At 42.0% G+C, this 16,728-nt stretch overlaps 1 protein-coding gene across 1 annotated transcript; it reads right to left on the minus strand.

Moving 5' to 3' along the window:
- Positions 1-13,641, minus strand: MCM6 (minichromosome maintenance complex component 6). The gene is made up of 17 exons (XM_080399650.1): positions 13,491-13,641; positions 12,621-12,767; positions 11,919-12,029; positions 11,169-11,418; positions 10,329-10,494; positions 10,097-10,242; positions 9,101-9,251; positions 8,298-8,439; positions 7,173-7,314; positions 6,933-7,040; positions 6,170-6,325; positions 4,982-5,110; positions 3,716-3,877; positions 2,456-2,591; positions 2,018-2,185; positions 1,113-1,252; positions 1-507 (listed from the first exon to the last, which is right to left on the minus strand). The coding sequence occupies exons 1-17, from the start codon at positions 13,598-13,600 to the stop codon at positions 394-396; spliced, it is 2,478 nt and encodes an 825-aa protein (XP_080255776.1). The 5' UTR covers positions 13,601-13,641; the 3' UTR covers positions 1-393.
- Between the last annotated feature and the right edge of the window lie 3,087 nt (positions 13,642-16,728).

Raw genomic sequence — 16,728 nt, forward strand, 5'->3', positions numbered from 1 at the left:
GATATTTAATGGTTTTTTATTTAAAAACCTACAGCATAAGGCACTGCTAAATACAACAGAAGAACAATGAAAAATTCCTTTCATTTAAAACAAGCATCTACATAGCTTGATGCTGAAAACGGCTATTGGATTATTCTCTTCTGCATCTGGATGATGGCACTGAAACCCAGAATTAATAACAAAAGTAATACATGTGTGTCATTTCTTTAAAGAACTTCCCCGTTTAAAAACTCTGTGTAAATGAGCCATCATGTATTACTAACAGCAGATTGGTGCATTCCACAGTAAAGAGTTCAGAGGAATTTAAGACATTAGCTATAGAGCAACCCTTGCCAGAAAAGAATGCATTTTCCAACATGTAACTAGTCAGCTGTACAATCCAGTTCTCAGCCCTTAGTCTTCCAGCAGATAGTTGGGGTTGACAACCAGGTATGGATCTTCATCAAAAGTCTCCTCTTCTTTGGACCCTCTCAGTCCTGACTGGGACAGTTCTATCAGAATGTGGTCCTGCAACAGACAAAAAATTGTATTCAAACAAGAACAGAAGGATTTATTTGTACTTTTTGAAAGGTGCCTCCTTTTTGTACTGGTACCACCTCTTATTGATGAATCATTTAACCCTTTTAACTGTGAACTCCCTCTTTAACAGGCTCCTAATATTAACAATTACATTCAGTAGAAATCTCTTATTTGTTGTATGCTTTCTGGGAACACTTCAATCTAGTGGGTTTGTACCTTTTAATGTCTTTTATATTTTCATATTTTTTTCCTCCAAACTGCCCTAGTGCCCCCCTGACTTAAAGCTATGAATGAAGTGTTGTTTGTATTTCCGTCTCCTCATGTATAACTAACATTACAAAAAAATCATTTACACTTCTATAGGGACATAATATGGTACTGTGAGCTTATATATAACCCTTAATTAATTTCAGAGTTTTCTCTATAATGATTTTTAACAGGTATTAAACAAAGGTGGCCTTTATACTGCATAGTCAATAACATGGAAGCACAAAACATATTTCTCAAATTAGGAATGTATTCCATAAAAAAATGAATCATTGCATTGTGTAAATTAAAAACCTTTTTCACTATCCACAAATCTCTATACATACATAATGCGTAAGTCGGTGAATGACTCTCTCTATGATCTTCTTTTTATTTATTAGGTCTTCTTCAGATTCTATTTCAGATTCAATTTCCTTTAGATACCAGTTAATAAGTTCACTCCTCTTTAATGATGAATCGTCCTCTTCTGCAAAGAAAATAATTTGCATAAACACAGTAACATTAAGATACTGTTCTAACCACAAGAGAAAAGGATTTGTATGTTAACATTTACAATGCCGAAGAGAGAAACGTGCTTTTTGAGACGTTTAAGAAACATCAGACTTTATTCTGTTTCTTAAGCATCATGTTTTGTACAGAAGGCTGTTGTATCAGGATTTAATTGGAGGTATTTAGATTGAGCACTGAAGCTCCTCAGTTCTATGCATCCAAGTGGCTTTACTGTAGTCTCCACACCCTCCCAAAGACTCCGTCCCACTGGTATATGCTATGAAACAACTGCTGCATTTCATTACAGAAGTAGCCTCATGGCAACTGAAATATTTATTCACCCCGTGAAATGAAGAAGCCATTTGGCACATACTGGTTAAGTATATACTTTGGGTTGTGGCTGCTGACATATGTTAAAGCTCTTGCTACAGTTTTCATTGCTGCTGACTCTTCCAGCTGGGTTAAACCAACACATACTACAAATCCTTTCCTGGATCTGCTTTGTTGACACGTTCCTTTGCTTACCAGGTTTTGACAAATGGCTAAGATATCACAGCCAGAAAGTCCAAGGAGTCATGCTTATATCATCAGATGTAGTAAGACCACACGTGTACAGGTTCACACCTGACCTAACAAGTTTCAAGTCTCAGCAGGAGTGAAAATCCCAAATGCAACAGCATGAGACGTAGTAACAGTGAGTCCCTGAATTCAGGGTCTACCACCCTTTTAATAAATTTCTTACCTTCCTCTGCTTTCCTGAGGTGCAGCACCAAGAGATTAGAAATGCGGCGATACTCAGAGAAGCCCAGTCTAAGAGAAGCTTTGGGTGCAGCATCCTTGCCCATGTCCTCAGAATGACCATTGATTCCATTTACAAGACCACCAACCACAGCTGGAGCTTCTGCCTCACCTGTTTGGACACATGCCCTGGTTTAATACTGTAACATCTTTAAACGGCTTAATTCTCTGAGCCACTGAAAAGCGTTGCATTGACCAACCAGATGAGTGGTCCCACAAAGAGGCTGAAGAAGCAAGAGAGTTAAGTACAGGAGTCAAGATTCCTAGTCCTTAGTAGATAAGAAATAGGTGAGAAACTGAAGAGAAGCATATACTCAAACAGGATAAGTTGTAAGCCTAGAAGTACTTTCCCCTTTGAAAAAATTCTCTGCAAGTAATTTACCATTGACTCCATCCTGGTCCTCTTGATCCCCCATTTGCTGTTCATCGTCTTGGTCTAAATTGATGTCAGGAGTCTCAACTCTAATGATGGACTTATTTAAAAGCCTGAAAGCTTCTTTCACATGTTTTGGGTGAACCTGATTTGAAAAAAGATGTATTAAATAGGCACAGTGGCTCTTCTAGTGTTAAAAAGCTTTCCCCCCCCCCCCCCCCCCCCAATAGCTCCAGAAACACAGCTCTGACTCTGACAGTGGGCCTTTCTAACCATCTCACCTAATTAATCCTGAACAGTATATCCTCTGCAAATCAAATTATATCCCACTACAAGTACTCTGAGTTCACAGAAGGTTATGGAGGGAATAAGCAGCCTGATGAATCTTTCAGGCTTAAGCGATCATGTGCAGTCGATAAAATTTTTTACTTAAGCCAAGAACATTTTGAAGAAAGATCAGTGGAGCAAAAAACATGAAAGAAATGGGTCTGAACAGAAACAATACAAAAAAACTCATGTGATTAATGAGACTCTCCTCCAGAGTTGAAAAGCAAAAACTGGAAAAATAATCTCTAGCTGAGCCGTAACCTTAAAGCTATCCGTTTCTTTGTAAGCTGAATTTAATTAAAAAGAACCCAATGGGTGTCCTTATACAACCAGCGAGCAAGCTTCTATCACCGCACATGTCACATAACCCCTAATCAACATTTCAAAAGGCCTGCTGAGTTTTAAAGCAGACTAGATGGATAGTAGTCATACTAGTTAATACACACAACGCGATACACATTTCAACATTTGTTGACAGGAGGAGAAGCTCAGATCACAAATACAGGTTCTTTTAGGGAGGTTCAGATACTTTGATGAACTTTGGCTTCTTAGATTGCAGGTGTAAGAGAGCTGTGAGAGATTACAAACTACACAAGATGAGGAGACACACTACCAACAGCCCTGGATGATACGAACAGATGATTGTTCTTCCTATTTGTCATAATTTGACAGTAATGGGCTGAGAGTGCTGATACAACTGTAACGTAAAAAGATGCCATGTTCTCAGTTTGGACCAGCTGATCTCAGTTTTAAAAGACATACCTTAAACAGTTTATCTGGCATACAAATTCAGACCAAGCATGACCACATGACAAGTGAAAATACGATCCAAGCTCTCCTCCTCACCCACGGGATTTAGGTATGTACAGTATCACAGTCAAATAGCAAAGCCAAAACTCCCACAACATTTATATAAACAAACTTCCATCAAAAACCTGATACCTCATCACAGCAATGCATACGGGCCATAGCTTCAGACAGACGAATCATGCTTTCCAACTGCCGCACTGTGATTCTCCAGGATGACTTTGTTGCGCCAGAGCCATCGCGCTGCCGTAGTCGTTTATACTGCTCCACTATGAAGTCCTCAGACTCCTTAGATATCTTTGTGACAGCAGACAGTATGACAATGTCATGTTAGAAGTATTAAAGTTCATTCTTTTTGCATTAGATTGGCAGTTCCCAGACTTTTCTGTACTAGCTACTGCTTTTCTCTGAAATAGTCTATGCTACACACATACTACACATAAACATAATGGCGATCATATTATGTTAAAATTATATTGTAATAATAATTACAGTAACAACGATATTAGAATAAGTACATTGACACATTATTTTACAGCAGATTTTTGATAATATCTATTTTTCCATTCCACTGACTTGCTTACAGGCATCATTCATGTCTGCCTCTACTAGACTGTTCCATGTTTATTTACCTTTCATTCTGCATGCAAACACACACACAGGTGTATGCTCAATACACTAACATTGACAACAGCTTTGTGTGCATGCTTTTTAGCCTGAGTCTATCTGCACATACAGAGATCCAGCCAGAAAAAAAACTCGCGACATAGAAAAGAAGTGGGAGTTTTCAAAACTCTGTAAGGGAGGGTAACTCCTTCCATTTGAGAAGAACTGCATTAGAAGTAGTTCTGAAAAATCTAATGCACAGCCCATCCAAGCTGCTACTTGGATTGACCACAAAAATTTGTACTTAGAGCAGTTTCCCATGTTCTGTATTTTACCACAAAGAAATATTGAGGAACAATATCCTTTTAAAATAAAGACAAACTGTTTGATTAACCTATGTCAATAAAAGACAAAAATCTCTGCAGTGTTGAATAACCCATGCCCTTGAGGTATGAGAAAGCTAGGAAACGACCCCTCAGTCATTCCAGACAGAGGTTAAGAACTGCAACCAGAGCAGTTGGTGATTATAACAACTACTGATTCTAACAGTCTCAGCTCGACTGGCTGGGTTTCTGGAATTAAAAAAAAAAAAAAAAAAAACGAAACAAAACACACACAAAGAGAGTACATGGTTCCAAATGATGTCATTTTCTAGGTAACTGAGTTTACAGCTCCTTTCTTGAGAGAACACTACACTAAGTGTCTTTGCATTTGCCGGAAAAAAAGCACGCTACAAAGCAACTGTTCCATTGGACCTCCTCATACAGAACTACTCATACAGGAAAGCAGAATTACCTTTGGTTTAAACTGTCTTGCAAACAGCAGATACCTTCTGATATCATCCAATGAATAGACACGATCAACAGATTCTTCTACTCTGGAATGCAGATCCACTATGCGTCTGGCAATGGCGTAGTCTGTAACCTGGGATATTATTGCTCTGTCAGGTCACTTTTACAACATCAGCCAAATATCGAACAACAACTACATTCTTCCTTCCCATTCCCCTCCCTCACTTGCAACTCTCATGGCAGAGCCAGTCTTTCCAGAGGCCAGACTCTGTCAGAAGATCAAGAGAATGTCCTGGAGGTTTTTAATATAAGGAAACATAGAAGAGAAGGGATAAAAAGCAGTTTAAAGATTTATAACCTCCTTGGAACTCTCCTGGGTTACACGTTAGCCATAGAACAGGCAGAAAGCAGCACTTTGCAGCGTGGGAACTGCTTTCTTCCTTTTCAGCCTACTCTCTTTCATCAGTCCCTTCTCAATTAGATAATCACTCCGAGCAAAACAGCAGAGAGAACAGTGCTGAACCAACATTAATCTCTGTATCTCACGCGTTCCCAAGGCAAATGCCACACAGACAGGTGGTAGCAGCCTTAGCCTTAGTGACCAGCGATTTGTAAAAATGACTAATGGTGTCAAGTTTGCAGGTCAAATCACTACAAGATGAAAAGGCAGTATCCTTGTATTCAGCAGAGCATGTTCAAATTTGTACTGCAGGCTTTTAACTTCAGAGAAGAAAAGCAGAAGCCAGACACACTCATGAGATCAGCTTCACCTAAAATTGCAGAGGGCCACCAAGATGGTCAGAGGGCAGGAGTACATGAAGTATGAGAAGCTGAAAAAGCTGGGTCTGTTCAGCTTGAAAAGCAAGCAACTGCCTCATTGGCGAGTATAGATATGAGATGGAGCCAGATTGTTCTCAGAAGTACAGAATGCACAGAATTATAAACCGAACGAGGGGAAATTCTGATTAGATTATTAGATTAGTTATTATTTTCTAAACACATTGAGACTTGTTAAAAATTGCACTAGGGGCCTAGCGAGGCTGCAGAATCTCCATCCTTGGAGATACTCAGAACTAACCAGGTCAAGGTCTTGGCAACCTGTTCTCAGTCATCTGCTTTGAGCATGAGGTTAGACTACAGACCTCCAGAGGTCTTTTCTGACATAAATTATTCTACAGTTCCTTAAAATTACCTCATTACATTCATCCACAAGAATGAAGAAGAGATCAAAGCGAGACATGATGGGAGCCGACAGGTTTATATTCTGTTTCAGTGACTTGGATCTGTCATAGCGCCCACCAACTGGGTTTGCTGCAGCCAAAATAGAGGTCCTGGCATTCAGGGTAGCCTGACAATGAGGGGAAGCAAAAAAAAAAGAAAAAAAGGGGGGGGGAAATAAAATAATCTGTGACCACTTTCATTCGAAGCAAATCATTGTTATTCAAATGATCAGCACAACATCTTTTAGATTAGGAGTTTCAATGGAGATATGACAACAATCAATCCTCAGAAGAACCCAAACCAGCCCTTTCTAACCAGGTCTCTGCCCCATGACACTTGGTGAATCAAGTATTTTAACATTTTCACGCTCTTGACAACGAGCCCTTAAAAACAGGGAGTTGTGAAAAGCACTTTTAACAGTGCAAACAGATACTTTGCTTCTACAAACACACACAGAAATCTATATCCTCTTTTGGGGTTACTTCAAGGTTAGGATCTCCCCATTTTCTGTTTCCTGTCCACTATAATTTTTTTTTCTTTTCCTTTCAGTAACATTTCTGATCTTTTTTGGGGTATGTGGCCCAAAAACTGCAGGCAAGTGATCTCTGTCCTGCCACAGTGAGGCAGCTGCAGAGCTGACAAGAAATTCTGACAGATCAACGCTAGATCAGTACACGTAACTAACAGTCAGATGATTGTACAGACTACACAACCAGCGGAACAGTGCAAGCTACCTTCACTCCTGCTTTAGTAATGGATATAGTCTGCTGCTCCATTGCTTCGTGAATGGCTACTTGATCCCGCATCTCCATTTTGTCAAATTCATCAATGCAACAAACACCCTGCAGCCGAAGAATAAAAAATGGTAGGTCACCCAAATTAAATCATTTTTGGAAAAAAACACCATTAAGACAATTTGGGGCTCTTTGTCATTAATCAATGATGGGATGCGGGAACCTAATTCCCAAACTCACGTTATCCGCCAGCATCAGTGCTCCAGCTTCAATGACGAACTCATGAGATTCTTCATCTTTTACAACAGCTGCTGTTAGACCAGCAGCACTGGAGGCTTTTCCACTAGTGTATACAGCACGAGGACTGAACTCATCTACATGTCTATGCAGAGAAATAACAGTGAGAAACATACTTACAACGTCAGATTAAAACCTGCAGAAACAAGTCAACTGTAACACAGTACTGCTTTCAACCTCTCAGGCCAGGATTTGTTCCTTCCTTCAGGAAGCAATTAATATCTAAGTAGGCCCTCCCACCTCTAATGATTGAGCAAGCCTTGGAAACTAATCCTTAGTCTATCACAGGGCTGTTATTCACCTCTGCTTAAACCAGCAGAACAAAAGTAATGATCCAGACCTCCTCCCACAAGTTTTCTGCAGACTTCACAAGCTAACCAGCTCCTTACAGGTCAGGTAAATGTCAGCACAAAGGAACAAATGCTTTCATAGTAGGAAGCAGTGAGACTGACCACAGACAGCCCAAGGCAGCTTCTGTGGTGCCTCTACATTTCTGAGTTGCAGTGTACGCTACAAGGAGATCAGCTGCATGGAGAATGATGCAGATATAAATGAACATGATAAAATAAAACCATATTAAATAGAATTTCCAATAAAAAAAGCATACTATTGTAAGATGTAGCATAAACCACAATTGTTTCATGATTATTTTTCAGGACTAATAGTTGTCCATTTGTCCAAAGTGTTGGGACCTACCAATTTAAACCAAGCTAAAAATAGGGGCAGGGAGGAATCATTATTTCAGCTAACTCCGATATTTTAAGATGTGCAATAAACTGTAATTTTAATATTTAATGTCTTTCAAAAATATTTGGAAATTCATACTTTCATAACTACCTAAAGAACAAAAAAAGTCTTAATTCATTCTTTGGTAATTACCACAGGGGCTTTGTGAGTTTGCTTCAGCCCTGTTCAAATACTTCAACCACATCCAAACAATTCCTGGAAAATATTCTTAAATATTTCACTTCCCTTTCCTCTGTTTAACATAGAGGAGACACAGTACACATTTATAGCTCTAGTCACAGTAGACAACATATAAATACTGAGTTTTAATGAGATGCTTACTTTAGAAATTGACTCTTGGCTGTACTTGGATCACCAACAACACAAACATTGATATCCCCACGCAGTGAAGTGCCTTCTGAAGTGGTCTTAGGAACTCCTCCAAAAAGCATCAGCAGAACCCCACGTTTCACTTCATCATTACCTGCCCCAGAAAAGACAACTGACTAAAAATCCAAAGAAAATACCACATTTTTCATATTCAAAAAAAACCTTCATCCCACTATAATTTTAGGTAAATCCTGAGCAGATGTGCTCAAATGCTCTATTTGCTAAACATCCACTAAAATTGCATTTATGTGTTTGATACAGTTTCAGGGCAGAATGATTCAGAAAGCAGCTGAATTCCTTTATGCTACAGTGGCTCAGAATACAGACCAAATTCAGCAGATCAAACTTTTCAGACCTAAGCAATCTGAGTCCTCAAACTAGCTCTGAGCCAGAAACAACTGCAAACATATATACACACACTTACAGAACAGCATACAAATATTTGGAACCCGTAAATCTTTTGAAGGAAGGCCATATAAAAGAGAACTTAGACCCAGCTATCAATTCTAGGGTTTAGTAGTAGATCACTCAATAGAAAAAACATTTTGACTAGTCTTGCAGGCTTTCAAGATCAAACCCAGCAAGTACTCAGCAAATAGGTTCTCCTTTTCTAGCATAACCAGTGCTGGAGGGGAGAGTTTATGGTAGCTGGCATAGGGCTTTCAAGCTTTCACAAAAAGGCACTACACAGACAGCAAAAGGAGTATTTTTACAAGTGAAATCTTCCCTCTCTGAGGCAACAGCTGGACTCTTACCATGGATAGTGGGAAAGAGGCTGGTGCACAGATTATGGTAAAGGTTCTTATCTTGGCTCATTTCAAAAACCTTCTCCCACTCTTTCACAGACATTTGGTTTTTAATGCTTTCTGCAGTTTGTTCTTCATCTCGGAGCTCTTTTCCACCAAACTAAACACAGGAAATACTTTTTAAAAAAAAAAAAGTAACAGAAGTAATAACATGGCCACTACTGAATGAGAGTACTGCAGGCAGGAGGTTACAAAAACTTGCTCTGTAAGCTGAATGGGAGGAACACATTCAGAAAAGCTGACCTTAGGCTAAGGAAGCTCATCAACTTATACCTTTAAAAACCAGTAAGACAATTTCCTAAGAGGGCAAAATCAATGGAGTGTACTTCAGTTAGTGAGAAAACCCAGCAGAGATGCCTGTCCAGAGATTAAAAAGAGAGTAAACCAGTACACATTCGTTTGGCTAGAATCTGCCTTTGTAAGCATTCTTCATTAACCGGAATTTAGAAGGTTTTTCATTACTCTGGAATGAAGCAGGAAACTTCTACCCCCAGAAAATAACAGACACTAATTTTATCCTAAGTGAAGGTGCTAGCAGAATTATAGATTCAAATATCATACCACGCTCAAGCTCAGCCATATTCAGTATTACTTACTATGTTGTAGTAGCATCCCAAGATGTTATGGGAAAAAACAGAGGGAACAAGAAAGAAGGATTGCTGTTTTCCCTGTGACAAAATGCAGCAATAGGACTTCCTGGAGGAACAGGAAATGCTGCAGAAATGGATGAAATCTGAATGGAAATCAATGGACCACATAACTCCTTAGAATAAATTGGTAACACTAGCCAATAATCACATTTGTGAAAACTGCCACAAACAACAAAGAAAAAAACTTGCTGTATAAGTCCAGTCAGAATATAGAGACAGTCAAACATACAGGAAGGTGGTGCACACATTTAAAGCTTTATCCATTCCTGCTCCCAGATTTTCTTTGCAGACTCACCCGTGGATTTGTTGGTGCAACGTAACAAGCTAGAAAAACTAGCTTATATGACAGCTCTCTGACTCCAAGGGCGCGAAGTCCTCGAATGCCTTCGGTTTCATAGCCCTCTGTCCCACTCACCCGGGAGCTGGTTTCTGCGCGCACTCCTGCCATTAGAGCGGGGTCAGAACAGCAGTTCCCAGAAAAAGCAGGGAAGGACTTCTCATTGAGGTCATACGCAGTAGCAACAAACCTGGTGTTGAGAGCTGGGACACATCAGGCACGACAATCAGTGACCCTGTGAAGTCACATTTGTCACCTGCCTGAGCAGACTCCACTGCTTCTGCACGCAAGATCACTTCCACGCTGCGAGGAATGCTACCACGTGGCAGCTCAGCCTGTGTCTCCTGAATGCGAACCTGGGGAGGGAAAGAATATTAAGCACTTAGTGAACATCATCAAATCTCAGAAGCTAAGCTGTTAATAAATACAGTGAGTAGCACTTGATTGCTGCCATCCATGTCAGTCACAAAATTCCTCTTACAATAAAAAAAAAAACAACCAAAAATCCCTTCACTAATCAATTTCTAAAGGTGCTTTGGAGAAACGTAAGAGGATACACAGGGGTTACAATGACAATTCTGAGAGCCTGCAAAAGCAACTTGAAGAGTCCAGATAATGTGACTGACACAAAATATTATTGCAGGTTGTGAAGTGCTGAGCATTTGACAGCGTAAATCTACTTGGAAGAGCAAAACAACGTAGATACTAAAAGACCTCTTTTCATACTTGTCTAAAACAACACCATGTGATGTACCCCCAATATAAGACTAATAACAGCTCAAATATGTCTGTTTTCAGTGGCTTGCTTAGGCAACGAACATCGTGCAACAAAACTACTTTGATGCTATACTACTCATGATTTCCCATGCTTAAACATAAGCCTTCCACAGACAGAAAGAAACTATTTGCAAAAATGCCAGTGCCTTTTGTTGGTGTTGACAGAACTAAAATCAACTGTCTCCAATGTGCAGGAGTACAAACAACACCCTTCAATTACCACAGGAGCTGTCCCCCAACCTCACCACCGTACCTTCTGGAAATCAACAAATCTTGATTTGTTTGTGTCCAGCAGGAATCTTCTTCTATTGGCACAGACTGGGTTTCTGCAAATGTTTGGCTGTGTGTATTTAAATTGCTGTTCCACATCTTTAATCACTGTCTGGCAGTCAAGGCACAGGAAGGTTCCACTTACAAGCTCAGGATGGACGGGGTGGGTACGTACCACCTGTCCACTGATACGCATCAGCGAGCCAATTTTTGCTGAAGTCAGTTCTCGAATTCTGTTTAAAACAAATTCATACGGATTAAATTCTGAAGTTGAGCTGACATTTTTAAGCCCAGGGTACTACCCAAGCACCAAGATGCAATGCAGGTTCATTCAGTCTGTGACTAAAACAACAGCTGTAACAGACAAGAGAAAGAAAGATCCTATAATACGTTATCATTTTATGATTTTACACACTATAAGACTAACACTAAAAGTCAAATCAACGCAAAAGTTACTTCCCTGGTACTTCAAAAGCAACATAATATAAATCATTTTTGCAAATTGAGAGAAGTGACATTTGTTTGTGGAATATGATAAATGTTAAGCATCCGAGTACAATTCACAAATGAAAAACTTTCAAAAAATACCCTGCACAAGATCAGGAAACTTCTTTGTAATTGTGTTGGTCAACTGTGCATTTCACACTATGTAACAAAAACATTTTCAGTATGCTTTGAGACCTTTTTTCAGTAGTAAAAATGCACAATTTTCTGGAGTTAATAATAATCTTACTTGTGTCTGGAAGGTAGGTCTTGGAATGCAACATAGAAGTCCTTGCTTGAAGGAACATTTCCATGGTCTCTGGCAAAAGTCTTTACTGCTCGGCAAAGGTAAGGGTAAACTCTGAAATATGGAAAATACGTTCAAATTTTATGGAAGCTATCAAATTGCCTTCTTCACTTTAGACTACATCAAACGCTTGTATCATACATTTTCAGGTTCTGGCTTTTACTGCCACATTATGCAAGAACACACAAAAGCTAATCTAAATATGCAGAATGTAAGACTACTGCATAATAATGCCATTTGCTTTATTGTCTGAAAACAGGCTCTTTTAAGCCTCATTTTATGTCACTTCCATCCTTCTATTAAGAAGGTAGGTCCAGAAAATAAGCCACTGGCTCAATAAAATGTTTTTAGAGCAAGAAGTTCTAGAGTTTATTCTGTATTCCCACCCTGAGTGTTTATTTCTTTACCAGAATAAATGCAACTGCCTAGTTAACTAACAGTCTCTAGAGAGGAATCTACTGAGAAAATAAGGTTTGATCCAGTAAAAAAACCAAAACAATTAAAAAAATCTTCAATGTAAGTGTTTTCAGGATACAGAAAGCAGATAAACCTCTTTTTTTTTTTTTTTTTTTAACCTAACATGTAAGATGTTATGGTGCTGAGACCACAGCACTGCTCAGCTCTCAGGTAATCTCTACATTTTACCTGTAAAATTCCTCCTGAATAGTGGTAGAGAGCTGCTGATTGAACTGCTCCAAATCCGCAAAGCTTACAGTCAACGTGTTCCGCTCCGGCCGAATCAGTTCTTCAGCATCATGTAAGTATTTGACCTCCCCATCTCTGCTCTGGAATCTGAAAGTGATACAGGAAAACATTTCATTGCAGTTACACGTCAGGTAGCAACGGAATACTTCTGAATGCAGGAAAGAAGGCAAAGAAAAGGATCGCACACATTCAGGTGTGTGCAAGAGAACGATGACGGCCTACAGCCCCTCGCAAAGGCCCTTCTGAACAGCATTTCTTTCTTCTTCCACCCCCTTTGCTGTGTCTGTTCTACCAACACCGCAGCGCAGACGCACCAGGTTTGCACCTCATACAGCAGGCCTGCCACACAGAACTGCACTGAGAGTTTAACAATGACTCTGCACCATCAAAACAGGTTTTGTTTCCTCAGGGTGATGATAACGGGCCTCCCAGTCTGCCGCTGACAGGGGCCAAACCTAGAAAGCCAAGTGCACCAAAGTGTAACGACCAAGCCGTGAGCGGGATTTTCAACCTGGCCCTCACAAAACTTTACTACAAGGGACCAGGGGCACGGACCGGGGTCCCCCCGAAAGCTCTCCCAGGGGTGCCGCCAGCCCAGGGGGCTCCCCCCCCGCGCCCCCTCGCCAGGCAGTCGCTTCACGGCAGGGCCCAGCCCGCGGGAGAGCTTTCCTGGCTGAGACGCGAGGGGCAGGGGCGACAGGCCCGGTCAGCGCCTCACCCAAATGGCGGTCCGCAAGCGCCTGACGGAGCGGGCCGCCGCCTCCTGGCGGCCCTGCCCGCCCGCCGCCAGGCCCGACCCCCTTCACTCACTCCTCTAAGAAGTCCTGAAACAACTTCTGGCACTTCTCGGCCACCTCATCGCGGAGCTGCTGGTGCTGCTGTGCAGCGGCCGCATCCCCCGCCGCCGCCGCCAGATCCATCCCGACCCCCACCCGGTACCCGCGCCTGTTCGCGCCACTGCGCGCCCCACGTGCCCCGCCGTGCCGCCGCGCCGGCCAATCAGCGCCCGCCGCCCCACTGAGCCCCGCCCCGCCGCCCCTGCTCCCCCCGGCGCGTTTTCGCGCCAAAGAACGAGGGGCGCGAGCGGCCCGGGGGTACTCTGTGAGGGGCGGGCGGATTCCGCCAGAACCCCCCAGCCGCTCCCCTCAGCGCGCCGCTCCCCAGCCTTGTGCTTGGCTTTACCTGCCGGGGCAGGGGGTGGGTTGGTTGGTTTGTCAGCAAAGTTGCCGGTGCTGTGGAGGACCTCAGCCTGTGCTGGAGGAGTGTGTCCCGCAGGCAGGCAGGCCCCTGCTGCGGGAGGCTGCTGCGAGCTTGCACGGGGCCCTGGTAGCACGGGGGGTGGCACAGCTGCAGGCACAGGTGACAGGGCCATGGCTGCCCTGGGCGCTGCTGAGATGTCCCGGCGCTGTGCGCAGCAGGCCCCTGGGTGGGCTGCCGCTGACAGACCCGCTGGGTGCCGTGGGGGCCTGTCCTCAGGGGTGACGGGTATAAACCGAGCCGGGTGAGGGTCAGGCCTTGGTCTGGCTGCTTGGCTCCTCGTTGGAACCGCTGTGTTTCAGGGGAGGGTGGCGCGAGCTAGCTTGTGCCATTACTACCGGCAGCTGGTGGCACACCATGCCTGACAGTAGGAACTGTTCCGCTATCTATGAAAAATTGCTTAGAATTGCTCTGCCACCTGCAAAGTCATTACTCTCTGCCTAAACTGGTAATTTTGTTTTAATTAAGTCAGTCCTGAAACCTTTTTAAAAGTGCTAGCAGCCCGGGCTCCCTGGTGCTGTTATTTCATGTCAAGGTACACTCGCCATATAGTGGACAGAGCCTAGTCTTAATTGCGAAATGGAAAGGCTGCCTGGCAATTTGGTGATTTTGGGTATAGTGCTGTGGATTCAGTTCTGCACAGTCCACTCACTTCTCACTGCAGAGGTCAGAGTGGAAGTCCTGGCTGGGTTAGTCTTTTTTGACAGTTATTATTTTAATGCAGTTGTGCTTTGGAAAAGAATTACAGCTTTTTGAGAGTTGGGGGCTTTTTTTGCCTTTTTCTTTTTGAAGATGGCTAAGGGTTAAAGTGGTGGCAAAGTAGAAGAAAAACTGCTCAACTGTATACAACTTATCCTGTGCTTCCATGCTTTTTTAAATCAAAGAAAATGAGAAACCAGTAGAATTAACAGTAACTTTTAAAAAACTTGTAGGGAGTAAATTCCGTATTTTGAGACTCTACCAGAAAAAATGTGCAGAAGCAAAGTTGGTTAGTGAGGCTTATTTTTAAAAAAGTAATAATTCACCCTAGATACTTCTGGTTTTTCATCATCTCTCCACCAAAAAAAAAAAAAAATTACCCCACCCCTGCATGCAAATACCCAAACAAGGAATAGTGAATAATTAAAATCTGTTTGGGCAAGTTGTGTACTCTAGAGATGGCTGTCAGGAACACATGCTGTTTTTCCAGGCTTGCTCTTTTTGGCACACAGGACCATGCCCAAAGGGGAAACCATGGCTGGCAGCAGGGTGTGTGGAGTGGTGGCTAACAGTGGACTCCTGTGGCCTGAATGAAAGCGTGCCACTGTACGGGACATGCTGGAACCCCAGGATGAATGGGAGCCCAAGGCAGCCAAGCAGTGTGCCCCAATGGATGTTGCAAATGTGTTCTCCTCCATCCCTTTGGCAGCAGAGTGCAGACCACCGGCTGCTTTCATGTGGAGGGGTATCCAATACACCCGGAATTGATTGGCCTGGGGTGGAAGCGCAAAGTTTTCCTGCTTTTACTTTTCCTTTCCTCTCCCCCTGGCCCACTGGGCAGGGAGTGAGCAGCTGTGTGGCGCTTAGCTGCCCACCAGGGCTAAACTGCAGCAGGTGTGTGCAGCTGTGGGGAACCTGTCTTGCACTTCGCTTCCAAAAGACCAGACTGAGTCGTCTTTCCTGCTGGGAAGATTCAGACAAGAAGCTCAGTGAGCAGAGATGGGTTTTCACAGGAAAATGCTTGTAGTTAAAACTTCAGAAGCAAACTGAAGCTTTAGTGTTTGTTTTGAGATGACTCCCTGTCTAACCCTTACCAATATCCTTTATAGTACCTCGTTTTAAGAACTGCACGATTGTAATCACCATCTCTATATGATGTAAGGAGAAAAAAAACCACCCACTGAAAACATTGTAACTGGTGGAGAAGCAGCAGCAGCAGCATGGACTCCATGTAAAATGCTGAACTTCCTGCAAGTTACTGGAAATAGAGGACTATGTACAGGTTTGACTTTTCCAGTACTACCAAACCACAGTCATTACCTATGAAAGCAACATAAAGTTCTAAAATTACTGTTTGCAAGGTTTCAAACTCAGTTCTGATTATGTGCAACTCCCACTAAAGTATCCCATTAAGATTACATTCAGGACACATGGGTTTTGCATTTTGATTTATGATCATAATTATTTTCAGTTAGCTAAGAAACACTGCATGAAAGGATTCTGCATACAAAGGAATCGGGGCCTCCATCTGAATTCTCATTCTTGTGCAGCTACTGAATAAATCAAACTATACCATGAGCGTGAAGACCTCTAACAGAATTGGGACAAGCACAGTAGTTAGAGGAATGTATGCACAAAACTTGCTGCCAAATCTAAAGCAAGAAACATAGTTCTCACAATATTATTTTTTTTTGTTGGCAGGAAATGTAAGTCAGTAATTTTGCTCCTTATTAGAAGGATGCGCTTCTGTTGTGTAATACGTTACCAGTTCTGTGTGAACAAATTAAATTCATTTCAATTGGCCTAGCTGAATAAACTGTTTTGAAACTTGGGTTCATCAGTAGGAAGTCTGTGATGACAAGTTATATTTACAACCCACTTAGCTTTGTAAAGTACAACTGGGTACACTGTAAGATCTTAAAGTTAGTAATCTGGGGAAGATTCCATGGTAAATTAATTATGACAGACTCATAAGCAAAGCTGCAAAGTATGTTATTCCTTGAATTTTGTGACTTCTAAACAAAGTTAACTTTTACATTTGTAGCGCTTTACCTAACTGACCTTTAGTATGATTGTTTTCTAATGGAGAACT

This window comes from Falco punctatus (assembly GCF_963210335.1).
Source record: "Falco punctatus genome assembly, chromosome: 8".
In the NCBI taxonomy this organism is placed as follows: domain Eukaryota; kingdom Metazoa; phylum Chordata; class Aves; order Falconiformes; family Falconidae; genus Falco; species Falco punctatus.